At 42.9% G+C, this 17572-nt stretch overlaps 2 protein-coding genes across 4 annotated transcripts in view; one reads left to right on the plus strand and one right to left on the minus strand.

Annotated features, from left to right (window-relative positions):
- Nucleotides 1-9560, minus strand: part of LOC144136238 (protein disulfide-isomerase A5) — a 34662-nt gene extending 25102 nt beyond the window's left edge. For all 3 annotated transcript variants that reach the window (XM_077668405.1, XM_077668407.1, XM_077668408.1), the window contains exons 1-11: nt 9403-9560; nt 8748-8883; nt 8077-8167; nt 7935-8000; nt 7309-7354; nt 6352-6444; nt 6169-6229; nt 5645-5712; nt 4498-4589; nt 4348-4416; nt 3390-3526 (exon numbers count right to left, since the gene is read on the minus strand). In XM_077668405.1, coding sequence (XP_077524531.1) covers nt 3390-3526; nt 4348-4416; nt 4498-4589; nt 5645-5712; nt 6169-6229; nt 6352-6444; nt 7309-7354; nt 7935-8000; nt 8077-8167; nt 8748-8883; nt 9403-9453 — 910 coding nt within the window. In that variant the 5' untranslated portion in view covers nt 9454-9560. The remainder of the gene's footprint in view (nt 1-3389; nt 3527-4347; nt 4417-4497; nt 4590-5644; nt 5713-6168; nt 6230-6351; nt 6445-7308; nt 7355-7934; nt 8001-8076; nt 8168-8747; nt 8884-9402) is intronic.
- A 143-nt stretch (nt 9561-9703) lies between these two features.
- On the plus strand, nt 9704-16021 carry LOC144136239 (aurora kinase A-B-like). Its single transcript, XM_077668409.1, has 9 exons — nt 9704-9921; nt 10163-10197; nt 10303-10382; nt 10520-10637; nt 12254-12333; nt 12420-12558; nt 13955-14103; nt 14708-14939; nt 15730-16021. Exons 2-9 carry the CDS (start codon nt 10177-10179, stop codon nt 15820-15822), a joined length of 912 nt encoding a protein of 303 aa, XP_077524535.1. The 5' UTR covers nt 9704-9921; nt 10163-10176; the 3' UTR covers nt 15823-16021.
- Nucleotides 16022-17572: the final 1551 nt, after the last annotated feature.

The raw sequence follows: 17572 nt of genomic DNA on the forward strand, positions 1-17572 counted from the left end.
TTCTATGCACATGGCCTTCCCTCTACAGTGACCTCTAATATCAATTTTTCTTGCTGATATCTACATCATACTTTCTTAACTAATTAACTTGTTATAACAAATTAGTGTGAGACATGGCTAAAAGAAATGAGTATTAACAAATGTATAGTCACACAAGTGATGATACCAGTCCCTGCACCTTCTACACAAATGACACTCCTCAGAATCCAATATAGCTTCAACAGATAGTGTATATACTGCAACAAATTTGATAGGAACAATTCACTTTTACTCAATCCTATGTTAGGTAATATCACAAATTTTCCAGCATCCCATCCTCCTCAAAACTGATCCTTTTTAGCAAATTAACAAGTTCTCAGTAAACTGATATGTGTGAAATTAAGGTATGTCTTAAAAGCATGGAACTCACATCAAACTAGTAAAATCTTGTGAACTTGTTCAAAATAGCTCCACTTGTTCATTATCTCTAAGGGTGTGCGAATATCCGAAACTTAGAATAGTTTGTGAATGGCATTTATTATTCGATTCGCTCTGCACATTTATTGTTCAAAGTATTCGAATATAGTAACTTGTAGCCAAACATTACAGCATAACCAAGTGGCTCCCACTACTTACAGTAACTCGCTCTTGACACATCAGTTAGCTTGCTACTTCCTCATCAAATCCAGTTGACCATTGACTATGAACATGCCAACAACGAAAGCGGACAAGCACGAGCCAAGGGAAAGACCTGCCCGCTGCCAAGGTAACAGTGGAGAATACACGGCTCGCCAGCTCTGGAACCGTGCCTTTTATTCTCGTTTTTTATCACTATGATAAGAGACGCGGTGGGTATACAAGAGGGGCTTGCGGAACAGGCAGAGCTGTATTCCGTGAGTGCTGGTGCGGTTGTTTCCTGGCGACTGCTTTTATCCTTCACAATATTTGTCTACCAAAATCTAGACATTGCATATCTTTGTCCCAGAGGAAAAGAAGAAAGCTCATGAGAAAAACAAACCTCGAAGACAGCCTGCGCACATGCACCATGTACAGCGCGGGCCGCGCTCAGAGGAAAACAAAACTATGCCAACTACGCGGCGTGGCTCGCATGGTTTCAGCTTTCATGCATTCAGTTTGCGACAGTATTCAAGAGATATGAAGTCCAGTGAAACTAGCATGCGAGGGCTAGCAGGCTATGTGTTGTGAACATTGCATTTGGAGCAGCATTACTCAGCTGGGCGCATTCCCTTCAGGCGTGCGATCCCGCTCGTGTTGTAGGTCAAACTGCCTGATTTTGATCCCTTTCGTGAGCTGTCTTATAGCCCTTCGCCAGAATTGTACTGTGCCTTGCTCCTACAAAAATCAACCACTGATGTCACTCCTCCAGTAATGCCGTCTTACAGAGCTTCATGAGAGCATTCAGTAAGCAACTTTGTCATGTAGGCATTAAGTCAAAATGTCATAGAGTGCTCAATGAACAAAATTAAGCTGAAAGAATTGTAAGCAAGATATTGGCTATAGTCTACAACAAGCTTGCTACTGTTACTACTACATGTTTCCGCCTCCTCCCCCTTTAAATGGACACTGAGGTCAAATTGAAGTTGGCCTGAGTGGAATGGAGAAGCTGGAAAGGGAGAACGCATGACATATAGGTGTTGCCATCACCAGCCAATATCGCAAAAACCGTATATACGCACGTAATGAACCCCCTTTTTTTCCCAAAGAGTGGATATCAGTTTGGGGGAGGGCTCATTACATGGGAAAAAAGTTCCAACAGATTTTTTTGGGAGGGTCGAAATTTCATATACGTCCGTCCGTCCTTCTGTCATCAACAAAAGCATGCGCTCAGACGCGTTCGTTTCGCTGGTGTTAAGCACCTTTCACTTTGACGCGATCCGACAATTTTGTAGTAGCCGGCGGCACTGGCCTATCACGGCGAGATAAAGCGAATATGCTGAAGATTGGCCCTCAAGGTCAGTGGTGTGCTTTTTATGCAAGGTTAAAGAAACTCACAAAACTCACAGGACGGTCAGGTGTGTAATGCAAATGTTTAAGCCTTACCTTAAGGTACATAACGTCTTGGCACTCTGCCAAGTTTTCCGAGCGCGCCATGCTGCGCCGTGCCCCGCCCCTCTGGCAGGAGCTCTTCTCAAACGATAAACAAACAAACCGTAATGTTATCGGCACACTGCCAAGGTCTGCGCTGAGGACGGCACGAAAACTGAGGAATCCACTACAAAAAGCACACGGTAGAAAAAAAAGTAAATTCTGGACGATAAAAGAGGGGGCGGGTTCATTACGCGAGTATATACTGTAAACTTCAATGAATAAACACCGTTTTTTGGGCATGGATCCCAGAAGCTAGGCTACATTGCCATTCACTTCACATGGTAATCATGGAGTCCCTTGTAGTGTAAACGTCACAAATTTACCGAGTGGTGGGAAAATTTTTAAACGCAGTATTTTCGGCAACAAATGCGTCTTCTGCAGCAAGAAAAATGTCAACGTATCCAAAAAAAGCAACAGAATCGATTTTTACTGGCAACAAAAACTGGAATGGGTTGAGCTTGGCATCCCATTAATAAAGCCAGGTAAGTTACAGGTAAATTAAATTATGCTCATAGTGGGTGAAAACAAAACTTGCAATACATTGTTTTTGTAGCTGTGCTTTGTGGAAAACTGCTTTAGTTTCAACTACCTGTACTGATATTCAAAATTATTTGAATCAATTCAAAACCCTTTTTTATTACTCGCATTCAATAAAAATTTCACTCAGACATCTTTAATTAGCTCACATTATAGCCAAACAGCCAGCCTATCAGCCATAAGAGTTAGCCTCAACGTCTATATTTGTTGTCTCCCTATAAAATTTCATACTTAGTGCTATTTCTTAAACTTTTTTTACTATTACAAGTGTGACGAACTAATCCTTAAAATGCTTCATCACTCGCATCATACTGAATATATTCAGAAAGTCTGTTTTAGTCATTATAAACAAAACTTTTTCAACCATTTAATCTTTCTGCACACCGTAACTGCAACCACCTTCTTGCTATAATCCTCCTGAACCTAAGGGCAAGTGCTATATGAATAAGCTAGCAGCAAGAGACCACACATCGAGGCTAACTGAAAGGCCATCAAAGCAAAAAAAATAGCGCCCTTCATACCAAATCTGGTGATAACCAGAATTCCATCCAGTTAAAAAGCAACTAGGCACTGTAATGAGCAGCCTCCCCACCTGAACAATAAGAGTGAATAAAGTGATTCAAAGTGGGCTGCTATTCAAATGAACTTAGCCTGAATATGATAGGGACATTTCTCTGCAATACAACCAGAATATCTACAACCCTTCAGCAAACGATGCAGCCACTGAAGACTAGAAATAAGGGTGCAGAAGAATCTGCACTTACATGGTGCATAGAACATGACAAGAACTGACGGAGTCTTCTGAAGCGTTGACTCGAATGTCTCTTCAGTCAGGTGGACAACATCACTTGGCTCATCTGACCACACTTGCTCCTTGGGCTTCTTATTTTGTTGCTGAGGGCTGCGAAATAATTAGATTTAAATAAGCAGCTGCCCACTAGAATTCTCATATTCAAGGCTTGCACGGACAATTTGTTGCAAGGAAAATGAAAGAGGACAATCTGGTTAAAATAATGTTTATAAATTAAGCGATTACACTTCTGCTCCACTGCACGCAGTGCATATCATTGCACACAGCAGCAGTAATAAAAAAAGGGAAGGCGTGGCAATGAGCAGTTACAAACTAATGGTCAATTGGAGTTCACTTGCAGTAAAAAGGCACATCTATGACTACAGCAAAGAGAGACAAGGGATCACCCAACAAGCTTCCTCAGAGTTTACTAAAAGAACACACTGTCCATAGCTCCATAACCTTTTTCCATAAACTGCCTGTTGTCCTCATGGTCCTAAATGATTCAGGCAAGCAGCATTGCAACTGTGACCTTAGTCAGTCACTATTGTCAGGCCTCAGCAAGACAACATGGCACACAGGTCAGCCACCTTTTGAAAAAAAAAAGCATGCTCCTAATGGTGCAAAGTGGCAAAGCACAATGAAAATCCCCTTATTCGTGCACTTGCATTACAGCTACACGCACTTAGTGATGGCAGCAGTCCGTCAACTGGAAGTGCTGCCAAATGCTATGTGTGAAACTTGTGCTCTGTGAGCTACAGTGTAGCTACGCTGTACCTTCATAGAATTTCCTTTCCAACCATCATTAAGCAATTCCTCAAAGTGAAACTGCTCACCAGAAACCGTGAACACTCATAACGGTGTCCACAGTTCACTCTGCACATTTAACTCTGCCCTACTGTTCATTACTTCACACGATAACAAGAACTCACTCTTTCATGAACTTTATAATGGCATCCTTGTTGTTTTCTCCCTCATAGCGATACTTCAGGCTCCCGGCCCTGAAAAGGTTGAAACAAGAAAGAAACACGCGTTAACGAGCCAGATAACTTTGGCAGTGGCCAAATAATCAAAAGCCTTACACAAAGTAGAGCAACGTCGGGAAACCTGTGATGTTGTAGTGCCGGCGGATGGCTGCATTTTCAGGCCTGTTCAGATCCATAGCAGCAAGCACCTGCAAACATGCACAATGCAGAAAAGTGTATATTAAAACAGTATGTTTTTTTCCTGATTTAGAATATTAAATTCATGATACAATTTAAACCAACTTATACGAAAAATAAGGAATGCCTGATGCCAATAGATCTAGAGTTTCAATTATTGCAAAAATACAGTTAATGTAATGCCATGGGCATTCTGAAGAAGCAGTCAAGGCAAACACATAGCGGTTTTATGTTCATTAACGTGGAGGTGGACAAAACAACTGTTATGACCTCCACAAAAGGAGGACAGATTTAATGCTAAGGATAAATTGTGGCCTCTTCAAAGTTGTCAAATCTCCGACCCCATACCCCCTCGAACACTGACTATGCTCCAACTCATAAAAAACCATACAATTGTAACACTAAATCTAACAAAAATTTTGAGCAGGAAGTGTTTCAAATTAGCATCCTTTAGCCATAATACAATAGGAAACAAATTCTTGCTGCAGAAAGTCCTAATCAAAAGATCCGCACAGCCAAAATTAATCTATGCACAATGATCAGGGATTACCACCTCATCATCACACACGTGTTTAAAAAGTGGTAGCCTGCCACCTGTTGAATTTGCTTAATTTATGTAATTAGACCAATATGTATATCAAGTAGGTGCTTCCTGCACTGAAGCCAATCAGACTGTGAGCAAGCCTGTATGCCAGTCCCTCCCCACTTGCATCAAATGAGTTCACTTTAATCAAGCAAAAATAAACTGAAAGCACTGCGGCACCAAATGCTCCTGGTAACCACATTTCACAACTACAGCAGGAATGCAAAAAAGAAGCCCACTGCAGCAAAGAAGTCAAAACAGGGAGGTCGGGAAGCAAAACATGCCGAAATATTGATCGCCACGATTAGCATGCATATTTATTGATTTAATTTTACTCTTTCTGTCCAGATGGGCAGGAAAAGTATAAAACTGAGCTAGAATTCAGCAGGAAGGTTACTTTCAGTGGCTGACCAAAAGAGTGACAATATGCCATGCAGTGTGTGTTCAAGTGGCACAAAACATAATGGAGGTTAAATAACTTACCGAATGGCCTTTGAGCTCAGTGGCAGCCTTTGCATATTCTGGCTTGAGCCGCTTGCAGAATGAACACCCTTAAACAAGTGCAAAAATTCAAAATGGCTTACACCTCTGAGTTTTCAGGCAAGTGAACTTGAAACAAGAAAGAATTTTAAAAATTCTGCTTAAAGCAGTGGAAATACTGAAAACAAAAGCAATCAAACATGGTAATTGCTATGAATTCAAACCATACCAAAGGCCAATAGGCTCCACACCTCACGGCAATAACCAGGCAGCACTCAAATTTTGGCAGCTTATACAACCCTCATCTGCTAGCAACTGTGCTAGACAAATATTTGTGCATGTGGTTCTTTGCTGCAGACTGGCAGTCATCAAAGTGATGCAGGCCCGGCAGCTTCATTCATCGGATTTCTAAATGCCATCACTCCATTCCATTACACAGCCTAGAAACTAAGCATAAAGTCTTACAATAATCAAGACTAGAAATGCAAGATATGTGCACTTCATCACAAAGAAAGTGTCACACTTACATGGAGCATAGAACATGATCAGAACAGGGGCCGTTTCTCTCTGGAACAGCCTCTTCAGCTCCTGAAAGCATAACACACGGTTAAAACTATTGAACAGCTTGTAAGCAGCTTGATGACAAAAGAAGAGACAGTTTACTGGCGTCTGCTGTTCTAACCAAGCTAGCATGGGGGAAGAATACTTACCTCAATATTAGCAATATGAGCGACATCCACGCTATTTTCCTCCTCTTCCCAAGGTATGTCACCAGTGGGGTCTTTCAAGAAGCTAGACATTGACTGCAACGAAAATGGTCAGAAATGACTTTGTAGGCAGAGGACAAGTATGCAGTTCAATGTGGGCACTAAAACAACAATAAAGCTATAGAAAAGGACAGAAATCAAATGCATGCAGTGTTCTCATACACACATTCGCTTGACCAGTTTTTTTTTCTTCCATCTAAGAACCAAAACCATCTGTCCCACTAAAGTAATACAGTTACAAATGCGGCAGTGCAGCCAGACGTGCAATGCCACGACACTCCACACCAACACTAGAGCCTTGCCTTTCATATATAAATGTGTTCTCTCATGCAATTTGGTTTCTCCAATGTTCCTTCTGCAGCCATCTGTAAGCCCTTGCAGTTTATTGGCTCACTGCAATGCTCTGTACCAGTTGTGTGGCAGACTGTTGCTATGAGTGAAGCTTTTCATCCCAGGAACGATGAAATAAAGCATGTTTTAACAGTTTCAGAGGCTATTCAATGTCTGCAGAAGCAGCCTTCATTTGATTCTTTCTCAGAGATACCACAGATAGATAATACACACATAATACACATTCATAAACATAATCATAGATGCAGACATGAGATGTTACTAAGTAAGCCAATTATCTTTTTAGACTACTATACATCATGCTTTAAACCAGAGCTTGTAAACAACTACTTATTTTCCCATGGTCTTTAATGTGTCTAGTTTTGCTCTTTCCTGCTTAGAGGCTTTCATGCTCCTTGCCTACCCACACCAAGGTCTTGATTAAGCAACGTCCTCGCAGCAGTGTGACACAACTCTAACAACTCTAATGAAGCTTTGTGTTAGTCTGATGTCAGCCAGGCTCTCGTAAACTGGCAAGTGAAACCCATATCTCACACCCTTCAGGCATACCGTGACTGTCAGCTTCCGGTCATAGTCCTTGTGGAGCTCGCCATCCCTGAAAAGCGACAACACAAGTGAAGCCCTAAAATGACTGCAGCAGACTGCTCAAGTTGCCACAACAAAGTGCAATTATGTAAGGCAGAACAAACACTGCCACAGGCATAAAAAGAGATCTGAGCCATGAACAGAAAACAACAAAAACAGATATGCAATAACCAACTAATATTCAAACACAGAAAGCTCCAAGCTGACATTTCAGCAACAGAAAAGTTATAACTATTTGATCAGTGCAACGTAAGGGTTCTTATTCTGAAAACAATGGAACTATTTCAACTACTCAAAAACTGAATAAATAATCACTGAGAGCTAGCCCTCTCCAAACAATAAACATTGCAAAATGGCCTTTGCACAAGTCAATGTGCACTTGGGTAACAAGATGTGAGGAAGAAATAGTTAGCACATATTTTAAAAAACTAAAGTGCCCCAAGAACCAAATAAAATGCACAATAAATCTTAAAACTGCAATGGACGCTCTGCCCTTGTTTCATGGCATAACTGAAGAGAATACCCACACAATGGGATGAGGCTAAGAGCTATGCAAGGGGACCCACAACAAAGCACGCATGATGCCTTACTTGTAATGCTTTAAAACTGCAGTCTCTGGTGCTATCTTGAGCTTCTTGCAAAGTTTTTTTCCTTCCCTGAAAATGAAAGGAACTCATGAAGTAAACAATCAAGAAGGTGATATGGCTAAAACTAAAATGCTGTAAAACACACCCAGTGCAATCAACGTGTGCCAAAGTGGCTTGACCCTTAAGCTCCAATGCAACATCACTGCATATCCGCAATGGCTCAGCTGCTTCTCTTGCTGTAAATAAAAACAGCAGTGTTAAGGTGCGCAGAAATAATGCCACAGTTGAGAGGTCGGCTTTCACAGCTTCAATGACTGCATGCTGATGTGTTGTAAGCAATGTCAATGGTAATATTACTATGTATTGCTCACAGTTTCCTATGCACTGTTTACAGAAAAGCAAACAGTGGAACACATATGCCTCATTCAGACTGCATTTACAACTAAACACTGCTTTGCAGACAAATGCTGTCACCATGGGCATGCTAAACTTGTCATGCCAGTCTGTTCAACTGCATCATTAGTATACAACACCTAAACAATTTAGATATAAAGCTAACGATACTCTTCACGACGGTGCCAATTGCGTTTCTGTCCAAGTACCACCTGTGTCCACCATACAGGTAACTTTGCATGTCTGAGTAAAGGTTTTAAGCGTTCAATCTTTCTGGTGAAATAGACTTGGGAGAGGATGATTTTAAACTTTCCACAAAAGCCGAGGAGTTGGCACTGAAGCACCTACAAGCATATGAAGTTCACTAGAAATTATAGTTTAGCGGTTGTGGTCAACTCGCTGCAAAGTTCTCTCAGGGCTTACCATTTTTCGTGTACAAGATGAGAACATTCTTTTTTGTACGCAGAAGTTTTTTGTGCTGCTTTATATCAACAATGTCCTCGATGAGGTCTCGTCCGCTTACTTTTTTTGATTCAATTTCCAGACAGCATACTAACATCTGAAAGGAAACGGTTGCAGAGTCGCCTTCAAGCACTTCAGCTTTGACCACTGTGACAGCAAAAATCGTTGCTCTTTGGACATGCGACGAGCCGGAAATAACAACAGCTAATTTTTATCATGATTATCTGTAGCTCAGGAAATCATCTGAGAAAGGCTACGTGGCACAACAAATCCTGAACCTTACAGTTATGTTTATGGCGACAGGTCAAACAAAAACTTCTACGACACAGGTAACTTGCTGGTCTGCAAGGTTGTATAGCTTGCTCAGTTCAACCCTCTCAGTTAGCACGAAAACAGCACACACGAGAGCAATACTTCCGCAGCAGTATCAACAACTTCGAGCGGATGACAAGCTGGGAGCCGGCATCCGCCCGCTCACAAGAGCCGGCTGTAAGCACCGTTGAACACATAAAAGCACAACAAAAGAATCATTTAGGCTGCATAGTGGATAGTGGGACAAGCGAAGTACACTATTTCTATTACCGCAATCACGAGGAGGAATAGCGAATGAACTTACTAGACAAAGTAATAAAACATCTCGCACATGCAGCCGCACGCACAGCGCCATGTTTTTTTTATACGTGGCTGATTCTTGGCTTGGCTGCAGATGACTGCTTTCCGCTTTCCTTTTCACTGCTCAAACTGTAAAATTTAAGTTTATTCGGAATACCGCATAACAAGAACAAAGCAAATGAAAAACAAAACTTTCGCACACTGCTTTCTGGATTGCGATACTTCAAACTTCGCTAACAGAAGCCATGGAGCCATGGACTTGCAGGCATTGCAGAATTGCAGAAGCTGTGCCAGGGGGAGTCCCTGTGCCCGTGCCGGCTGGTAGCCAATAGGACGTTTGTGCATGTTCGCTGCGAGAATTCAAACCAAAACATAACGCTCGTAACGCCCGTCAGTGCATCACAGTCATGAGTGCAGTGCAGTACACTTTTAGCTGACTCCCTGTAATGCCTGCTGCTGTCATCAGGCGTTGGTAGTCGCTTGTGCCTGAAGTCTTTCACCGACGTGAGTTCCTTTCCCTGAGGTGAGCCCCTTAGCAGAGCACCAGTTCTGAACGCCTATCGAATTCGCACACCGTGATATGTACCGCTGCTTCAGCGCTGCATTTATTACCTTAATCTTTAGAAATTGTCATTCTATCGCAGCTGGTGGTTTCGCCTAATTTTCTGTCGGTGCTCACAGAGCGCACTTTCCTGATTATGTCGCGGCGTAGGTGCAAATCTGTCCTGCCGTTGACTTTGTTTTTATTTATTTCGTTACTCCAGTTCCTTACCCTGCAATGGCCAATAAAGAAAATCAGGTAATCACGCGCTCCAACGGACGCCTTTATTTTGGCGTCGTCGCCTTTATTTTGGCGTCGTCATGTTGCACATGACCAGTGCTTTTATCTTTTTTTTTTTTTCAGCCAGAGAATGCAATGGCTGCTGGCGCCATAGAAGCGGCATGCACTGATGCCGGCACTGATGCCGGCGCCAACAAAAAAAAGCAAGTCCATTTGTATTGCTCACCGCAAAACGCCACGAGAACGCCGCTCTGCGCGTTTCAAGATCTAAAACGCGCTCCCTGTATTCGTTCGCTTCTTGCGTCCGAAGCGGAAGATCATATGCCTTCGTCCGTTGCAGAGCGAACTTGGAATGGAGCCTCGACGACTTCGAGATTGGGAGACCCTTAGGCAAAGGAAAGTTCGGAAACGTCTACCTTGCGCGAGAGAAGAAAAGTAAATACGTCATTGCACTGAAGGTAAGCGGTATTATCGCAGCCATTCCTTTTACAATGAGGAAGGAGCGGCTTTGTCGCCGAGGCTTATCGCGACGCGTTGCTTACGGCATGTCTTCATCCGTTTAATTGGTTGTTGCATGTTTCACTTGCTTCACAGCAAGTGGCATTGCCACCACTTGTGGAAAACTTTTTTTTTAAGTTGCGTAAATAATCTAATAAATTGCATGGGTTGTTTGATGGTGTGACCTTAACACCATGCACACAACTGCTAGTGCTACACCACACCCCCGTTTTTATCACTCTCATACCAAGAATGTAGTGGTTATTTCTACTGTGTATCCTTTGGGCTCAGTGTTTGTCTTGCAACTATGTTGCGATTTTTGAGCTTGTACAGTAGTCTCATATGCTGCAGCCTTGCTGTGAGACTGCTTGAGAGTGCTAACTCACCCTGACATCCATGGATGTGGAAATCAGTCCCTCGCAGCTGAGAGCTGTATATCTGCAGTATTTCTGTCAAAAAAAGCAATGTATGATGGAAAATGCGTGTGCAAACAGGCCATCATATTTGGGAGGGTGCACCGCACATCTCATCAAGCATGTGCTGTCAGATAGCACTGACAAGCAGTTTCCATGGTGTCTCCACTTTTGCTCATGCCTGTACTATCGGCGTCAAATGAAACATGAACAGCGGAATGCGTGGCAAACGGTCCACCTTAGGCCGTTTGCCTGTCATTATCAGTTACAGGCGCGTTTTTCCGGTTTGCGATAGTTTTCTTTTATTTGACTTTCGCTTTGCTGCTGGAGCGCCACATTCATGCTTTTCACCGATCACAACTTGCACAGCGTGGTTTCGCAGGCGGCAGCGAGTGAAGCGAGCGGTCCTATCTCCCTGGGTTAACAGCACGCTGTATAGGGCCAGTTGTAAGTAGTTCTATTCTAAAGCTCCCTATGGTGCTTCGTCAGGCAGCTTGAAATTTCTCGCCTAATGCACCCCACCATAGGCAACGCCTCCGTGAGAGTGTCTCGGAAATGAGGTGCTTTGTGTTTGCAAAATCGTTGCAGTTAATATGAGTCATTTTTCTCCGCACGGAGAAAGTACGGAGTCACGTATAAATACTGTGGACAGTACCGCCATTGCACGATCATAAACGACGAAACCTTTTTTCGTGAACTGGTCAACCTTTATTTTTCCGCAGAACAGGTGCTTATAGCACCACGATGATGGAAGAAAAATTGAAGCTCTGCAAGCCAGGGCTCTATCAACGCTCGCTTTATATACGCGAGCGACAGCCGCTACGCCAGTTGCGCTCAGTTGCACTCCAGTGGCAAAGCGAGAAAACGAAGTCAAGAAAAAAACAGAAGCAAAAGTGTCGATAACCGGATGCGGGCGCCTATCGCTGCTAGAGGCAGGCAGACGGCCTAAGCTGGACCGTTCGCCACGCGTTCCGATGTTCGCATTTCATTTAACGTTGATAGTGGATGCCTGCACAGTGCTGAATGAAGCGGCGGACATCTTGCAACGGTTCCACAGCTATAAATGCATTCTCACCAGTCTTTAGGCAGATAAGCAGTGCAAATCATCGCGTCTCGGCAAACCAGTGACAGCATCTCTGGATTTTCTTTTTGTACTTTTGCAGGTTATGTTCAAGTGCCAGTTGAAGACCAACAATGTTGAACATCAGCTTCGAAGAGAGATAGAAATTCAGTCACATCTCAGGTTTGCTGAGTCAGACTTTTTCCTTCCTTCTAATCTGCATTTATAACAAGCTTCTACCACATTGAAGGCTTGCATCTCCTGTGCAGGCATCCTCATATCCTGAGGCTATATGGTTACTTCCATGACGAAACAAGGGTTTATCTTATTCTGGAATATGCACCCAAAGGAGAGCTATACAAGGAGCTCACCAAGGAAAAGATGTTTGATGACAAGAAATCTGCTACTGTAAGTCCCCAAGTTTGGAAATTTTGTGAATGAAATGTCAGCTTGGCAGATGTGCTTTTTTTTCCTTCTGCCCGGAACATGACTGATTGTCTGATCACCTATGCTGCTTGATTTAAATGATAAAGCATGCTAATGCAGTGGGCACTGTTTTTTCATGTGCTAGCAGCCTGTCTTGTATACCCCCTCCCCCCACGCGATATGTAGAAATTAATAAGACCGCTTCAAGTGTTGTTAATGTTCAATCAGGAGTCCCCCAAGGAAGTGTGCTTGGGCCATTGTTGTTTTTAATATATGTTAATGATTTAGTTGCGGTCGTACCTGAAGATGTTTCTGTTAAGTTATTCGCAGACGACTGTGTTGTGTTTAAACAAATTTCATCCGAATATGACCACAGCTCTGTACAAAAAGCAGTTTTTGCCATTGAAGAATGGTGTCTTAAATGGGCTATGGAACTTAATAGTGAATTAAATGTTGTCTTACGTATAACTAGAAAAAAGTCTCCAAGTATGCTGCCTTACCTTATTCGCGGTAATAGGATTTTGGAAGTTGAGCAATATAAATATTTAGGTGTAACACTTGACAGTAAGTTAAAATGGTCGTCACACATTACTAATATTTCTACAGCCACATTGAGAAAGCTATGGGTTTTACGAAGAAAGCTAAAAACTGCCCCAGCACACATGAAAAAATTGGCTTACGAAACTTGTGTGCGGTCTTTACTTGAATATGCTTCAATCGTTTGGGACCCGTACACGAAAAAGGACATAATGGTCCTTGAAAAAGTAAATAGGAAAGCGGTTAGGTTTATATACGGAAAATACAAAAGGGAAGACTCTCCATCACAGTTAATGATGTCAAATAACATTCCTACACTAGAAGTCCGCCGAAAGATTAATAGATTGGTATTCTTGTTTAATAGTTTAACAGGTAAAAATAAACTGAAGCTTCCGGAGTGCATTAAGCGTCCTCTAGTGAGAAGGACTCTGAACGTTCTTGAACATTCACTTACTCCCCTTTTCGCCAAAACTAACAGTTTTAAATACAGTTTTTTCCCTAGAACAGTGCAAGATTGGAATTCGTTACCGGAATCTGTTTTTTCCTCGCAAAATTTTTCTGATGCGTTAAATCGTCTATTTACCTGCTAATATTGATTATATGTATGTTTTGTATACGTGTGCTGCTGATATTGTATAAGTTTATTTGTTTGGTTTATTCTTTTGGTATCCGTGCGCTGCTAACATTGTATAAGTTTATTCTTTTGGTTTCCGTGTGCTGCTAATATTGAATAACTTTATTCTTTTGGTTATGTAACATTATATGTTCACTCCTGCTTGGGCCAAGCAGTGGCCTGCAGTATTATGAAATGAAATAAATAAATATTCTTCTTTTTATTCAGTACATCCACCAAGTTTGCAAGGCACTTCAGTACTGCCACAGCAAGAAAGTCATACACCGTGACATAAAGCCAGAGAACATCCTGATCGGTTACAACGGTGTGCTCAAGATAGCAGACTTTGGCTGGTCCGTCCATGCTCCGTCCTCAAGGTGCCTTCTTAATTGCTTCTTTTTCATAAAGGCTTTGAACACTCGTTATGCTTGAACATTCATACATGCTGGCTAACAAACTACCCAGGCATGAAATGACACCCTGCGACATGCTTACCTGTTTGTGTAAAGTAACCTATCTTCGTGCAAGCAATCCAAGTTAGGCACAGGAAGGTAGAAAGGCGTGTTGCATCAGACTGGCTTGATCAGCAGAGACAAAGGGCAGGCACTAGCTTTGAAATGAAACTTGTTGTACAAATTTGAAAATTTTTGCACATAAATCGCCTGGTTAAAGTTATCACTCCAATACGTAGTAGTGTCTTTTACCTATCTGCATTAGTTTTCGTTAGTGCAATAATCGGTATAGGCCTGCTTCACTTTTCTTGGTGTATTTTTTAATGCTCTGCATACACCATTGGTGTATAAAAGCAGCTTAATGAGGCAGCAAACAAGTTTCACTTTCAGCAGTATGCAGCACAGCCTCCTGTTTTTATGCCAAGTTGAGAGAGTGAAAGTGGCAACAGTGCTTCAACGTTCAAAGCTAGCTTCCATTCTGCATGACACTAGAGCTTGCGTGGAATGCAGCATTTGTTCTTTTATGCAGGCGTGAAACTCTGTGTGGAACTATGGATTACTTGCCACCCGAAATGGTTGAGAGCAGCGTCTATGACGAGAAAGTGGATCTCTGGGCTCTAGGTGTTCTAATCTACGAGTTCCTTGTCGGAAAGCCTCCTTTTGAGTCCAGCTCCGCAAAGACTACCTATGACAGGATCCGACGTGTGGACCTGAAGTTCCCTGCTCATGTCTCTGATGATGCCAAGGACCTCATTTCTAAGGTGAGGTTTTGTGCCAGCCTCGGTTTCATTTTGACCATTGCACCTGTAATAGTGTTCATAGTTCTCATGTGACAGGAAAGGCCGATTCACACAACGATTCACAACGATTCCTTCAAGTGCCTCTCCTCTCGCAGAAATTAGCGGTGGCCCACGAAGACGCACACGCTAGCTCTGGCAACCACTGCTCTTGTCAATATTTCGGCTGCCACATTTTGCTGAGTGGCGTTGAGCTGGCGCGCTGTTTTGACAAGCTGCACTGCATTGATACTGGGCTAGCAAGACAACCCAGGCCATTTAGGAATTGGACAAATGGCCGCACCTGCACCATTCAATTGCAGTCATGGGTCAGGAGGAAAAACCAGTTTGACAAGTGTTGCCAAATGCTTTAAAGTAATCTGGCAACAGTGGTACACCCAGCATGTAGTCTGCTCTTTTGGTCTGTCACATCTGCTTGACGTCACCGGATCGCAGACCAGTTTTTAGTGGCGCATGCACACGTTATGTGCGGGCCGCGGGCGAACGGGCCATCGTGTGAATCGGCCTTAATACGTATAGTTTTTCTCCTGAATTTGTAGCTTCAAAAAGAAAGTAGTTTAAGGCACAAGTGCTGTCTACCTGTTCCATCGCTATTTTCATGGGGGTAGGGGAGGTGAGGTGACGTGTGGCAATCTTCTATTTAAGATGCATTGGGTTTGAGGATGAAAGCTTGTCTTTAGTGTATTGTAAGTGAACATGCGTTTAAGCCATTTTTGCTCCAGCATTGACTTGGTGCACTTTTTTGTTCTTGCAGCTACTGCAGAAGGAACCGAACAAAAGGGCAAGCCTAGAGGAAGTGATGTCACACCCATGGATCACAAAGAATGCAGAATGTAGTGCCCCATAGCTGCACCTTTCTAGTGGACTTGTACATAAGTGCTTTCAGGTGCATTTTAGGAGTGATTTTGGGTGCATTTTAGTGTGGACCAGTGTACAGAACACAAAATTTTCTCACATTGTGCTGATCACAACTCGTGGGATGACAACGGCCTGCAATCGTTCAGCAGTCCAGCAAACAGATTAAATAAAGTGTACTTCTAACGCAAGTTTTGCCCCCTTTTGTCTTGTAGAGAGGAGGGGGAGGAAAAACTTCCATTATACTAGTATTCTTTTCTTCCTGAGTGGAGCCCTCAGTCCAGGGCTCAATGTGCTGCCACGATCCAGCAGGCCCACTAGAGCAGCTGTCGCTGGTCTGGCATCTGGGAATATCTGAATGGAGTGAATGGTGGCTTCTTTCGTAAACCAGAGCTCTTGGATGTAGTGGTTTATTGATGAAAAATCCAAAAATGTTGCCAGCTGCGGGAAGTGCTATCAAATGTCTTAAGCACCCGAATTGCAGCCAGCAAGAAGTACAGAGCGAAAGGACAAGGGAGGCTTACGCTATGCCTTTTGGAAACTCCAAAAAGAACTTAGTCCCAGAAGCCACTTTTCACGTGCTTGGAGGGGGCAGTGCTACCTGAAAGCTGCAAATTCAAGCTGCCTTAAGCTTATGGATTTTTGTTGTGCAGTTTGCATTATGGACTATGGATGCTGCTGCAATCTATAAACGCCCGAATTTTGGTGAACTCTGACCAGCTTTTTGAAACAAGGACCCTATGGAAAGTTTTGCAGCTGGTAAGATTAAAGAGGTAAATTTTGTCTCATAGAAAAGATGTGTGGGCATTTTCTTATCAGGATTGCCCATATTCCCCAGATAAGATTAAGAGATTATATTGGGACTAGTATACACAGCCTACTGTTGGCTGGGAATCGGTAACAAATTGGCCCAGCTTCAAAAGACTGTTTTGCTACATAGCTAGTCATTAATTCAATTTCAACATTCCGATAGTGGCTGTGTGACTGCAGGCTATTTTTTGCATGCTTGCTAGCCATCGGATGCCAGGACACATGGGGTTCCTCATGGGATAGAAAGTGGTCCGATTTCCCTGAAGCTAAATATACGGAGAGCCCCTGCCGTTGGAGACCTTGACAGCGGCTGAGTGGTTCCAAATAAGGTCGGAATGTGTCCTGTGACAAAATCTAATTTGCTCAAAATTATTGTGTGCAGTGCCTCATGGCTATGGTAAGAATTTTTTGGCTTGGAAGATGGAACTTCATTATTCACAACAGCGCAGGAGAGAATAGACAAAACAAGCACTGTTTCCTGAGCTGTTGTGAATAATGAATATGTACCAACTCGCCCAAATTGTTTCACTCATCAAGACAAAACTTATATTTCGAAGCTGTAATATTGTTACATGGCAGCCATACACTGGAGCAAATTGAATGGAATAGAACAAGATAAGCTCGATTACATGTGCCTCAGCTTTTCCAGGCATGGTGGCAAGTGCCACCACCCCGTTTCAAAGACGAACCTCCAACCATCCATCCAACCCTCTGGAGGTAGGCTTCGTGGACACAGGCCAAAGATTTTTTGCCGAAAGAGGACTGTCATTACAAAGTTCACCTAGGGTGCCTCGATGCCGCTCCGCACTGAATACCACTATTGATCCATGCATTCCCGCGGCTCCAGGCTCCCTGGTCACAGCGTGTACGCAGCAGCTACGTGAGGACATTAAATGACTATAGAGCTCTACCCTAAATAAACTCTCTTCACT

The sequence above is a fragment of the Amblyomma americanum genome, chromosome 6 (assembly GCF_052857255.1).
Source record: "Amblyomma americanum isolate KBUSLIRL-KWMA chromosome 6, ASM5285725v1, whole genome shotgun sequence".
NCBI classification, from domain to species: Eukaryota; Metazoa; Arthropoda; class Arachnida; order Ixodida; family Ixodidae; genus Amblyomma; species Amblyomma americanum.

Excerpts from the sequence above, each read along its gene's own strand:
- LOC144136239 (XM_077668409.1), top strand. The coding sequence starts at position 10,177 with ATGGCCAATAAAGAAAATCAG. Across the intron at positions 12,334-12,419 it reads GAAATTCAGTCACATCTCAG|GCATCCTCATATCCTGAGGC; the intron begins GTTTGCTGAGTC and ends TCTCCTGTGCAG. Across the intron at positions 14,104-14,707 it reads GTCCATGCTCCGTCCTCAAG|GCGTGAAACTCTGTGTGGAA; the intron begins GTGCCTTCTTAA and ends TCTTTTATGCAG.